This window comes from Gossypium raimondii, chromosome 8 (assembly GCF_025698545.1).
Source record: "Gossypium raimondii isolate GPD5lz chromosome 8, ASM2569854v1, whole genome shotgun sequence".
NCBI lineage: Eukaryota > Viridiplantae > Streptophyta > Magnoliopsida > Malvales > Malvaceae > Gossypium > Gossypium raimondii.
This window is the reverse complement of record NC_068572.1, coordinates 50563234-50577468: the sequence shown is the minus strand read 5'-3', so window position 1 is coordinate 50577468 and position 14235 is coordinate 50563234. Positions and strand designations below refer to the sequence as shown.

General features: G+C 31.4%; 1 protein-coding gene and 1 long non-coding RNA gene across 2 annotated transcripts; both read left to right on the top strand.

Annotated features, from left to right (window-relative positions):
- Positions 1-3030: 3030 nt before the first annotated feature.
- LOC105791954 (uncharacterized) lies at positions 3031-5247 on the top strand. The gene is made up of 2 exons (XR_001133149.2): positions 3031-3415; positions 4782-5247. It is a non-coding gene; the product is annotated as an uncharacterized LOC105791954 (long non-coding RNA).
- Positions 5248-6954: 1707 nt separating this feature from the next.
- Positions 6955-8469, top strand: LOC105791953 (vinorine synthase). The gene has a single exon (XM_012620272.2). It carries the CDS (start codon positions 6994-6996, stop codon positions 8329-8331), a length of 1338 nt encoding a protein of 445 aa, XP_012475726.1. The 5' UTR covers positions 6955-6993; the 3' UTR covers positions 8332-8469.
- The last annotated feature ends 5766 nt before the right edge of the window (positions 8470-14235 follow it).

Here is a 14235-nt window from a genome sequence, read left to right as displayed (position 1 = left end):
AAGGCCTTGAATGTGATCTTTAATGACATAGATCTTCAAGAATTTAGGACAATATTCAAATATACTACTACTCATGAGGCATGGACTATTCTCGAAACTGCACATGAAAGAACTACCAGTGTAAAAAAAAATTGAAACTCCAGATGTTAGCTACCATGTTTGGGATTTGAGAATGTTAGAATATGAAACTCTTTAAGATTTTAATGCAAAGTCAATTTGTAAAGTCTTTAGATCACTTCGATTCTTCATGAAAATGACAATTATTAAGGAGGCAAAGGACATCAACACAGTGATATGATAGATGCATTGGATAGGTCTCTTCAAACATTTAAAATGAACCTGGAGGAAGTTAGAAGGGACAGATTGAAATCAAAGAAGAATACTACTTTGCAAGTTGCATCTTCAATTGCAACGGCTGAAGAAACTAGTACTGAAGACTTACTAAAGCAGGCCCTTCTCATTAAAAACTTCAATGAGAAATTCAAGAAGCTTTCTAGGAAAAACAAAGGTGATGATGGAGGTCGAGGCATCAATAGTAACAAAGGGAAGGTTGGTATGAATGAAGAAAACTCAAAAGATAAGAAGAAAGTCATTCAACGTCGTGAATGTTACAAGTTAAATGTGACAATACCTTAAAAATCAATTGAACGGCCAATTGAATCGATTTTTATGATTTTTTAAAATATTTTTAATATTAATTTTTTAATAATTTATTTACTTTGAACTGGTCAAATCGACTATTTTGGGTACCAATTGGGCAAACCAATTCAAAAATGATTCAACTATCAGTTCAACCTATTTATTAGCTCGATTCAACTAATATGTACTAGTTCGCAGGTTAACCAATTTTTTTACCTCTCATCAGATCAGTATCCCAATTGGTTCCTAGTTTGATTGGTCGGTCCGATCCAGTTTAGATAACATTGGATTTTAGATTTTTTTATATTTTTAAAACTATTTTTTATTTTTTGAATTTGAAAGAGTTTTTATATTTTCATAATTTTTAAAAAATTATAAGTTTTTTATTTTAAAATTTATAATTTTATTTTATTTTTTAAAATCATAATTTTTAATTATATTTTTATTTAAAGTACGAAAAAATTAAAATATTTAATGTACTTTTATAGGGTAAGGACCAAATTGACAAAAAAAACTATAATTATTGAGGACTAAAAAATTATTTTACTTTTGATATTTTTAACTTCAATAACAAAATTAAATGGAGGGATAAAGATTTTTAAATAAAAATATATAAAGACTCAATGTTTCAAAATTAAATTTTAAATTTTAAATTTTAAATAATGAAAAAGTAAATTAAAGTATTACTAATTTTTGGTCCATTTTCGTTCCATCATATAAATTAAATATGTGAGGGAGAATTATTTATCATTCACTTTTCTATAGTCTTATCACTTTATCATATAATTTCACCACAAAAGTTTCTCATCCCATCTAGAATGCACTCGATGATGTGGTGGAGAATTTCTGAAGAAGACGAGATTAGTTAACATCAAGATCAAATTCTATTGCTTTCTCTCAGCTTTTCCCTGAAAAAAAGGGATTAATCTCTGCACATTCATCTCTTTAATGGCTCCTCCTGCCATCCTTTTCTTTTTGCATATATTCACTTTTCACTTTGGCTTACCTTCCACTTTTATGTAATCGTGGTGATGAAGCAGACCACAATGAAGTTGTATTAAACTAGGCTTTGGACCAATCCTTAGATGCTGGCAAAAGTAGACCTAAAATGTGGACAAAAGCAACTGACTAAGTAACCACTACCTACATTTTTGCTAGTTTGTAGTAGAACAACAAAAGAAGCTGATTTTGTTGGAAATTAACTTGTTTTGCTTCTTTCTATTGGGTCTGCTAATGAACATATGACTGCAATAGATCCCAATGCTAACAAAGAGAACACTTCTTCCAGAGATTGAATTGATCGACCAGGCATGTTATTCAGACCAAATGAATTTGTGGTGCCTCTTAGAATTAGGATACAGAACAATCAGCAAACAGGATGCTGACGACTGGATGTCCACTAAATCCTCTGATCGACTGCCATCAAATATAGCGTTTCGAGGTGTTGGCTAAGAATATGCAGACGTTGTCTGGGATCAGTAATCAGAGATGGTGGGACTTTTTGACAATAATTTTCATCCCATCGCCGTTGGAATCTGGACAACTAATCACTCTGTAGTCCATAATATTTCCTCCTACAACACAAAATATGTTGGATTTTTCAAAAATCATATTTCTTTGATTTAGCAACACATTTCTTTTTAGATTGTTGCGATAACATCAACGCTACTATAAAAAAATATATAATTTTTTAAGCAACCGTTATGGTTGTCTAATTTCATTCAATCATTTTAATAAATTATTTTGGACGACAGTTTTAAATTTATTTAAATTTTGTTCAATTTTTTTCGTTTTTAATAATTTTATTAATTTTAATATATATTTTTAAAATTCTTATGATTCTTAATAATTGTTAAATAACTTTTTATATATTTTGTTTTGAAAAATCATGTCTAGGATAAACCTCGGCAAATGGTTGTTCCCTTAAAAAAACCATTTGGCCAGACTCATTCCGAATGTGATTCTTTTAAAAAATTATTTATTTTTAGGAGTTTTTTAAAAAAATTAAAATATTATCATGTCAGTATTAGGTACACGTAACACACCACATGTCACTACCGATTGCTTTGTCAACCATGTCAGCACTTAATAGTAAAAATAAATAAAACTTTTAATAGAATGACCAATTTACTTTTTTGACCTAATATACAAGGAAAAATAAAATTTAACTCTAAATATATTGGACTCATAGATAGTACTCTTACCCACAAAATTGTTGATTTATCAAAAATGGTTTTTTTAAGGTATAAAAAAATGGTTGCAATAACATGAAAGGTGCTATTTGCTTAGGTCTGCTTCAAAGCCATTTGAGTTAGGGAGATCTTGGGTCAGGTTGAGTGGGCCTTTTATAAGGGCTAAAAACTTCTTTTAGGCCGTGATAAGGGTTTAAAACTTAAAAAGCATAGGTTTTTTTTACTTCAAAATTCTTACTATTTTATATCACGTGTATCCCATGTGTTAATTCTAGATATAAGATTGTAAGATTCTGTTTATAAGACTTCCATGCCACTTAAATTGACCATTGAGCAACTCCTGTTATTCTAAAAATACCACATAACTTAATTTAACAGAATTCCTGAAATCCTAACATAAAAGATATAGAGGGATTTAATTTCTGGAATTGAAAGCGTGCAAAAAGCACAGGGGGTGGGCTCAAACTTATTGACTAATCAATTGGGGGTATAAGGGTAATTTCATATAGAAAAAGGGTGTTAAATGGATGTCTTATTTCGGACACCACCAAACGTATCGAATTTTACCGACTCTGGAAAGCAAGGTATCCTTTTCTTTTTCAGTTTCTGCTTTACGATTTTTTACTTTTTTTGTTTGGGTGCTATTGGTTGATCCAAGATCCCTGTTCCTTCTTTATCTTAACTGCTTTTTACCGTTGCTTCATCGGAACCCCTAAGGAATCGGCAAAATTTCCTTTTCTTTTTTTCCTTTATTTTTTCTTCCTAAATTTTGTCAACCTCTATATTCTTACTTCTTTCTCGATTCCCGCAAATTTTAATCAGTCTAAATCTAATACTAATTTTTCGGATATGTGTTTGTATTATGAAAGGATATATCTAAATCTGTTTTTTAGAAAAAAAAAAAAGGAATTTTAATTAGAGGAAAGGGTGTTTTGAGCCATGTTTTATTTTCTCAATTAATTGCTCTTGATCTGTTGTTTTCCTTGTTTTAGTCTGTTGAGCAATATCTATCGGAATTTATTTCCTTGGAAACTCTGCTGACTTTAGTTTTAGGTTTAGATTCTCTTATTTTTCTGTAAAGAAATATCTTAAGCGTGCGAATGTTTTGTCCTGAATCCATGATTTGTCTTCCAGAAAAAAAAAAAAATCATAATTTGCAAAATTCTTGAAGTTTGGTAATTTGGGTTATCCTAGTTCTTCTCACTCTTTCTTAAGACCTTGTTGATGAATTGCTTGTAGTTGAACTTTTTATCTGATTATACCTCTCTTTACCTATAATATGTATGACCAATGTTTTGGTGTTTCTTGTTAGTATGAAACATGTGCTTCTGCAGTTTTGATTCTTCTAATTTTTACCCAAGGCAAGAGATGTTGTATTCATACAGTGTTGCTACTTACTAGTGTTGAGATTGACTGAGAAGTAGCATATTAATAGGGTATGAACTCTTAAAGCTGGTTAGGGTCTTCGTGTAGCAACTGTAGAATGACCGGGTAAAAGTTGTTCTATTTATTTGGTTTATAAACAAATTCTAGGTGGGGAGGAACTCTGGAAATGATTTTTATTTTATCTGAAGAAAATCAGACTCCTCTACAATATACTTTGTTTCTTGTAATACACATGAATTATATTGTGAATAGGTAAGCAGCTAGCAATGGGTTAGAGGAGGATGATGGGAGAAAGAAATTTTGTTTATACACAATGATAAAAGGACCTTTTGGTTAACCGGTCAGTCAGAACCATTCAAGCATCTCCTGTTCTTTTGGGTCAAAATATGAAATGTATCTTTTCTAAATATAACTAAATGGCCAGCATTATGCTTCAAATTACGGAACCAATTGAATGGTGGATGATTCTTCATCTCTGTTATATGCTATTCTGTTTGTATACTTGTGGAGTTTCTATATCCTTTGAAAAGAAAGTCAGATTTAACTTTGGGTTTTGTATTGCAGGAAAAAACTGACATTATATGGGTAAAACACCTACTGGCAAGGAGCTAGCTCGCGAGTTACTTATCGCAATATCTAGTTCTGTACCTGATACTGATCTGAATGCAGAACATGCATCTAAAAATATAGACGCTACAAATGGTGCTGCAGTAACAAAGACTGATGGAGCTGAAAAATATAGGTCTGAACTGATCTCTATATCCTATGCCCAGTCTCCTGATGATCAAGTGCCCTCGGTTGTGCTTAGGAACCATGTGGGTTAGTGAGGACTAAATTGACATGGGAAATTTAATAAAATATAGTGTGTAGTGAATGTTTTGTGAAACTCTTTGTTGTGTTGTATGATTTTACACCTAATGTTGGTTTGCTTTGCACTTAATTGTCTCCATGTTACTATAAACAAGGGAACATATATCTGTACAGACTATGTTGTGATTAAAGTGGAAGACATGTTTTGTTTATTAGACAAGATTTATGTACTGTTCAAGCCACTTGATTCATTCATCATGCTTAGCATCAATAGGTCTTGCAAGATTCAGAACGTTGGTAAATTTGTTTGTATGGTACTAATGGTTGAGATTTTCTGCTGTTTTATATATATGTCATGCCCCATGTGTAGTTAAAACTTTGATGGATCCTTTGCTCTTTCTAATCTGCATTTTGTTGCATTATAGTTGTTGTTGATTTTTTTTCTTGGTTTTTCTTTATAGTTCTCTTTTTTTACTTCCATAGTTTTATATTTGATGTACTGAAGTTGAATAATTTTAGGTGAAAGGAGTTGTCAAGTCTTTCTATCTATTACTTAATGAATCAAATTAACTCTGTATTTTTAAAATAATCAAATAAGATAAAATTTTAACGGAATTAGCATTTTAAGTTTAAAAATACATGAAAATTATTTTATTTTTCATTTGCAGCTCAACTTGAAATAAATTATTTCATTTGCCGAATTATAAGAATTTTTAAAAATATTAATTTTGTTAAATAGTAAAAGATATATTTTTATAAAGTTAATGTTAATGCTATTGAAATTTAAAATCAGTCTATTTTCTTAAATATTATGAAAATCGGTCTAAAATCTAAACAGGAATATACTTCAAATTTACCCTGAGTTAATATAATTTCAAATCATATTTTGATAATTTGAGAAAAAGGTTTCTAAAACTTTTAGATTTTTTAAAAGAATTTTCTACTCAGAAAAAGGAATAAAACAAAGGGAAAAATGCAAAGCCAGAGAACATGAAAACGGCAAAACTCATAAAAAATATATTTTCAGAGTTAAATCCCTCGTAGGACAATCCTGTCAAACATTTTACTGGATGCAACCAAACCAAGGACTTCACAAATCAAACATTTTCACTTCTACAAATTTGCACCAAAATCCTTTGGGAAATAATTATTTAATTTTATTATATTAAAATTTAGGGTACCAATTATTAAGGTGTTTTTATGTTGGCCACCAAACTATTTAAATCATTCCTGTTGAGAAGCATAAAAAGAGAAAAGTTAGAGAAGATTCAAAGGATGAAGCTGGAGAAATCGCGGTTGATGGTGAAAAAGTAATTGGAGAAGCATATGTATATAGGAGGTATTGTCAAAGAAGAAGATGACAATGGGGGCAATGGTGGTGGATTCAACTAACGTTGAAGGATGGTGATGATCCAACACTACTTCGTTTCAATTTCATTAAGTTTAAAAATATCATGTCATATTTTTATTTGAGGTTTTAATGTGAGTAATGTAATATAATTTTTTAAAATACTTAAAATGAAACATTTTTTAAAAATTAAGTTGCTATTTCTATCATTTACTAAAACACATTTTGCAATAAGGCCTTTTCAAAAGCTTTTTGCCCCGACACACTATTTCTATAAATAATTTGTTAACTCTTTTTCAAACGGTGATATTGGTTTGTAAAAGAAAGCAAATTTTAATAACAATTTTAAAAATTATGAAAATTTAAAATAATATTTTTGAAGTATAATAAATTAACTAAAACTGAACTTAAATACTCAAAACCCAACTCATATTTGTTAAAAATAAATTAAAACAAATATTTAAGCAAGGGTTTCTTGTTGTAGTAGTTATTTATTATGTTTTTAATGAATATAATAAATTTAATGATGATTAAGAAATACCATACAATTTTCCCATATCTATATGAAGGGCGCAACAAGTGTCAGTTAAACCAGCGTAAAGAAACCAAAACAGAAAGATGATTGAAATCAAGTCTGAAATTGTTTCCAGGCAAACCATCAAACCCTCCACCCCAACTCCTCCCCACCTGAAAACCTTCAAGCTTTCTCTTCTTGATCAAATCTCCCCTGATATCCATGGCAACATGACCTTCTTCTACCCTTCAGATAGCTCCACTCATCCTATCTCTAACGACCACTACTTCTTTGAAAAATCCAAGCTCCTCCAAGACTCCATTTCCAAAACACTCTCCCTCTTTTACCCACTCGGTGGTCGTCTCCTGGACGCTGCCACCGTTGATTGTAACGACGAAGGTGCTATCTTTGTGGAAGCCAAAGTCAACATTCCATTATCCCATTTCCTTAATCAACCTGACTTTATTCTCATGGACCATTTCTTACCCACCACTGATCCTACAACCATGGAATTGTCCAATGGTGCCATGTTTCTCGTTCGGTTCACTAGCTTCACTTGTGGTGGTGTGGCTATCAGTCTCTCCCTCACTCACAAAGTCGCCGATGTATCTGCACTACTCACTCTTCTTCAGTGCTGGTCATCGGTTTGTCGCGGATTGAGTGACCCCATCACCCCTGATCTTATCGGAGAAAAATTTTTGGCACCCAGAGATGAACTCTCTGCCATGTCTCTATCTGTTAACGTTGCGGTTGAAAAGTTTGAGCAGAGGAGATTTGTATTTAGCGCATCAAAGATTGCAGAATTGAAGGCTAAAGTCGATAAGGAATTTCAAAAGGCGTTGCAAAGCCATCCGTCTCGGGTGGAGGTGGTTTTGGCACTGTTATGGAAATGTGCGGTGGCTACTAAGAAGAAAAAAACTGGATCATTCGGGCCGACAGTATTGTTTCAAGCAATCAACTTGCGTAAAAGGTTGTCTCCGCTACCGGAAACTGCAGTTGGGAACTTCATATGGCCATTTATGGTGGTTGCATATGAAGAGAAAGATTTAGAGCTACATGCGTTAGTGATTCAAATGAGAAAATCCTTGAACGAATTCAATAACACCAAGGCAAACATGTTCACAGGCGAAGGTGCTCCATTGGCAATCATGGGAGCCATAAAAGAGAGAGGAGAATTCTTCAGAAACAACAAAGAAATGACCGTTTACAAGTGTTCAAGTTGGTGCAAATTCCCTTTATATGACACTGATTTTGGGTGGGGGAAGCCGATATGGCATGTCAGTGTAAACAAATTGGTGAGTAACACGGTTGCATTAGCTGACACACGATCCAGAGATGGAATTGAAGCTCACTTGACTTTGGATGAAGAAGAAATGGCCTTGTTTGAACAAAATGAAGAACTCCTGAAATATGCTACTCTTAACCCCAGTATTTACGCTTGATTTTTGTGTGCTTTCTGCAATTCAGATTATAATTGCTGTGTGAATTTATTCCATGTTTTTCTTTTCCTTTTACAACGATATGATCAGATGATTATGTAATCAATGGAAAATGAGAATAAATTATTATATTTGCATTGACTTAATGTGCAAAAATAAGGTCTCATATCACAGTATCTTATTGAAATTTCTTGTGCTATATTGTGAACGTTGTGATCTCCACCGTATCTTTGCCAGCTGCATAGTTTTGGCAGAATCAATGTAGGATAATGACATATTATTTATTTTCTCTCCTCAATTATTTAATGATATTTTAGTAATTTTTTTTATGTTATTAACACATAATTTTAGTAATTTTTTTATCTTGAACTTTGAATCATGACCCTAATTCTTAAACTCGAACCTCGAACCCTAAATCTCGATCTCAAACCATAAACCCCAAATTTGAACCTTAAACCTGACACTGGGCCCCAAACCCCAAACATCAAACCCTAAACTCCAAACTTAACCTCTCGAACTCAGACCTATTTAGGGTTTAAGATTCAAAATTTGGTGTTCAGGGTTTGAGTTCGAGTTTAGTATTTAGGGTTCAAGGTCATGGTTAGGGTTTAGCATTATATGTTTAGGGTTTAAGGCCTGATGTTTTGGGGTTCTTGATTTAGGATTTAGGGTTTAAAGGTAATAATTTAGGGTAAAAAATTACCAAAATTATGTGTCAGTGATATAGAAAAAATTACCAAAATATTATTAAATAATAAAAACAGATCATGGATGATGTGGTGGGAAAGTTATATAAAATTTCTCGTAGGAATACAAAATACAAATGGCTGTTTGTAGGTAAAATCAACCGAATTTGAGATAATTATCTGAAAATTATAGCTATAATTTAACTCAAAATTTGATTTAATATTTAAAATTTAGTGTGAAACAAAAATTGATTTGAATGCAAATCCTTTATTTCTGCATCGTCAAGCTCAAATTCGGTTCACAGTTGTGGTAGAGTTTATAAAATGAATTCTTGTTTATATAATGAAGATATCTTTATTAATCTATGAAAGTATTTATCACAATAAAGTTTTATCATTTATATACGTCGACAACCAGCGGCGAAAGGAAAGGACAGGTGGCCGGCTGACCGGAATATTTATGCTTTTAGTTCTTTAAGTTTTATAAAATTTCAAGTAAATAAATAGGTAAATTATAATTTAATCCTAAAATGATAAATTTTTAATTTAATCCTTTAGGATTGATGTGTACTTAAAAAGGTGATTAATTAAAGGGAAAAAAGTCGAGACATTGCTTGATAGAGATATTGATGAGTTGATATCATTCATATTCATGTTTAATATTCAAGGCTACGTCTATTAACAATGTCGTCTTCAAGGTTCGAACCTGCATCTCTTTTTAAGAGTATAATATATTTTACCACTGCACCCAATATTTATTGGTAAAAACTAATATAATAGACCTTAAATGTTTGAACCCAAGCACATCTCATATTTAAATAAGACTATTTTTTTTTAAAATCTATTTTTCAAGCTTAATATTTTTATTCAAACATTCGTAAATTTCAAACGGACATTTGAGTTTAGATGGATAACTTGACCTATTTATGTATTGCTAGATAAGAGGATTGCTTAATATTTATTTTATTATAAATTTCTCCCTTCCAGCTAATTTATAGGCTGTATAATTTTGCAAATAATTGATTTGATTAATAGTCGTCTATAGAGGTGGGCAAAATTCGATTCAACTCGAAAAAATTGGAAAAAAAGTTTGAATTTTGAATTATTTGAAACGAATTAATTGAATCAACTCGATTTTTTCTCGAATTTCGAGTTCGAATCGAATTAAATTTTTTAATTCGAACAACTCAAACAATTCGAATAAACCGAATATTAAACCCTTTTGCTTCCTTTCTCTCCAACCCCCCTCAAATCCTCTTACTTTCCTCCCAAACCCCCAAAAATTATTCATTTTACTTTTTCTTCCAAACTTTTACTTTCCCCAAACCTCCAATTTTTTTTTCCTTTTTTTTCCCTCCCAAAACTTCTACTTCCTCCAAACCCTTCAAAATTTTTTTCCTTTTGCTTTCCCCTCAAACTTTTATTTCCTCTCAAACCCCCAAAAACTTTTTTTCCAAATTTATGTCTACTATTTATATTATTGAATTGTTTAATCATGCTGAATCTTTATCAATTTCTGTTAAAATTGAATTATTGAAGATGCCATAAAATATTCGTGTTAAAATTTTCTATTGATATTAAATCCACATTTTATCTTTAAAATAACTTTTATTAAAAAAACATATTTTAAAATTTAATACATATTTTTAATTTTAAAATGCATGATGATAAAAATTAGAAGATAATTGAAGCAACTAAACAAGTATAGAAGCTAACTCTGTATATAAAATATTAATCAATAAATTATGAGGGAATGGAAGTTAATAACAAATTTGATTACGGTAGACAAATTTGATTATGGTGGGTGGTAGTGACTACAAGGACTCAAAGTCTTTTTTTTTTTTTTAAATTTAGCTCAAACAAATATATTCAATTCGAATTCTATCTCACTCGACTCGATTTGAGAAGATTTCAAATCGAATTAGGATATTAAAATAAAATTGGTCAACTTAATTAACTTAAAATTTTTGATTCAATTCGATTACATCCTACGTTGATCCTAATCGTTTAAGAAATTAAAAAACAAGACTTTAACCTGTACAAGCAAAGCCAGCCGAAAAGAATTTTTGATCCATTAAACGTTAAAAAGAAAAAAACAGTTTTTTTTTTCCTTTTGAAAAGAAAAACACCCTAGAATTATTAAGTCAATGATCATTAATGAATCTTTGATTAATTTAGCTAAAGTTTTCAACTATTGAAGTCTCTTCACTATTCTTTTATTCAAAATAAAATTTTGGAAAAGTTGAAGTCTTTACCAAGTATTTCTTTCCTATATTCTTTGGTAAGCAACTGCATTCTCGTAAAATATATTGTAAAGAAATTGTGCTACATTTATGCAACACTAATTATCATATTATTAGATCATATTCTCCAAAAACATCCAGTTTTAACCTACTGACGAAAGCATATATAAATTAATGGTGCCAATATACGAGTTACATCGGCAACATTAACAATGAATATAAGAACTTTTTTTATTGTATTTTTAAAGGAAAAATTAATTAATTTATTCATTTTATGAATGTAAGCATACAATTTGAAAAAAAGAAAGAAAGAAAGAAACAATAAACACATATCATTGGCGATGAAGAACAAGCTTCGTCAATACAACAAAAGCTTCTGTTATAGCAAGAAAATAACATTATACCACGTTAACAACTGATTTTGTTACAATTTAAACATGATATATTTAGGGTAATTGCAAGCACTTATAACAATAAAGGAAACAACCTCGGAGGGTCCAGAGGAGAATAAAAAAAATTGGAAAGGACAACAAGAAGCCTATCCCTGTAAACACTTGTGTCACGGAGCTAGAACTTTAGTTTGGCAAACCGCTCAACCTTAGGCGGTTTCTTGGATACAAATCTGATTAAGTCAGCCTTACTATCGAAAAATGAAAATTCTCGTAGAAAATTTTTAAGGCACTAAAAACAAAGTGGAAACAAACTCCCAAAGACAAAGGAACTTGTATCGACCAAAAAAGCCAATAGAGAATAATAGCACACCAAGTGTTTGAGTAAATTCTCCAAAAGCATTCTATTACTTTGAAGGATTACAACTGAGTGATTACAAATGAGAGAGAAAACCCTATTTATAGTTGAGTTCCCCTAGATCCAATGGTATAGATCGAGTTATATTAACAGTCAAGATTAGTGTCTATCTACAAGATAAGAGTCCTATGTGATTTAAACTCTATCCATTTTTATCCCTTAGGATTTACACTAATTACCCAGATAACTTTAGTTTTACTAGAGTGTTTCATTGGGCCACCAAGACTTCAAGTAGATAGGCTTCTCCATGTGTTCTACTAATCAAACCAGTTCAAGTGGATTAAATGAGCTCCTTTTGATTAGTTGACCTCCATGGGACATTCCGTATGTATTCATCACATGTTTTGATCCACAGCCTATGACACTTGCATAAGCAAGACTAAAACTTGTACAAGACAAAGACAAAAAAAAACTTCATAAGAATAAGGGAAGATTTATTAAATAAGGTAAGACAAATCCAAACAAACAAGCAACATGTTGTGCCTTATTTTTTTAATGTCTTATCATAAATAAATGATTTAATGGATTTATTAACATATACAAATAATTAAGAATTAGATATGTGATAAAGTGTTCAAATGAATTTAGTTTGTCTTTGAAAATATCAAAACTAACTCCTAAAGCATTAGGAGGATTAAGATTTTAATATTGATATTTTATTTTATAATTTTTGAAAAGAGAAAAATTATATTCTTCATATTAAAAGAACTTTTCTTTTCAAAAGTTTCTACCTTATTCCCTTCTTTGATAAGAGTTGCCAATGATGTTATCATCATTTCTTTTCTTCCTGCATTTTCATCTTATCCTTTTTATCTCCTTCTTCCTTGAATGTGTGCATGCCTTCTCCCCCTCCCTCAATCATTTTTTTTTCTCTTTTACTCTTTCGTGTTGTTTTAACCTTAACCCTTTGTCAATCATTGCATCTCTTTCCTAGTCTATCCTTTAATCTTTCTATTTCCTGACATCTTGCATTTCTTTGATTTCATTCCTTTTCCCCCATCATTTATTAGTTTCTCTCCTTTCCATTGGTGTTTGTGCTTCAGCTCCATCATTTCCCGCACCATCTCAACCATTCACACCATTTTATTTTCCCTAACTTATTAATTCTTCCCTTTAAATACCCTTCCCTCAATCCCCTAAGAATGCCCCCATTCAAACCCTTTTCTTACCATCAAGCGTGTTCGTACTAGATAAAAAGTAAACTCCAACAAAGTAAACTCTAATTTTTTTTTGTTTTCAACACTCCTTAATTTCCAAGAATTAGTCACTTCAACAATCTTCGATGGTTATATGGGTATCCAAAGTACGAATAAGATGGATATTTGTTGTCCCAACCATTTATCTTAGTTTCGATCCCGATAAAAAAAAGGGAATCATTAATAACAAAGTTTTCGTGTTGTTGATTCCTACGCGTAGTGCTTCTTCCTCTATGCCGTCTATTGGTACTCGTGTAGTAGGGTTGACCCATAATACAGACCCATAGGTGTAACCTTTCACATCTTTTTTTTCCTTGAATTTTGCTTTTCACTACTAAATTTGCATGCAAGGATGAAATATGCATCATTTTCCAAACTCTTATTCCTTTCCCCTTTGGAACCCTCTCCATTTTCTTTTTCAATCATGAACAACAATTTCCCAAGAGATTTTACTTGGATTGGAATAATAGTTGTTAGGGATTTTAAGATGAGAAGATCACCATGCAACGTACTAATGAAGTTGAGTTGCACCTCACCCATCAAGTTCCAATTAGACATGACCTCCGTATTCCTTTCCATGTAGATGATCTCATTTTCAACTGCACGTAATGGAACCACTGCCATGATACTTATCTTTATGACTTGCAAAGCTTTTTAACAAGGCATCTACAAGGATTCATTTATAGAGCATAAGATCTTTGAGGTTGTGCTTTTATTATTGTTTGCCACAATAACTTCTATGTTATTCATTTTGATAGAACATCAAATCTTTAATATCTTCAACTTATCCACAAAGAAGATCCTTTGACATTCGATGGTGGATTTTCAATTACTATCGTTGGGCTCCCAACTCCTCCCCAAGTCTTGAGCTTTTCCATCAATTACCAATCTGGATCCAAACTTGGGGCCTAACTTTTAAATACCAAAGACCCTTTATAGCAAAAAAGGCTTGGTAAATTTACTAGTGATGTTTTT

Excerpts from the sequence above, each read along its gene's own strand:
- LOC105791953 (XM_012620272.2), top strand. The coding sequence starts at position 6,994 with ATGATTGAAATCAAGTCTGAAATTGTTTCCAGGCAAACCATCAAACCC.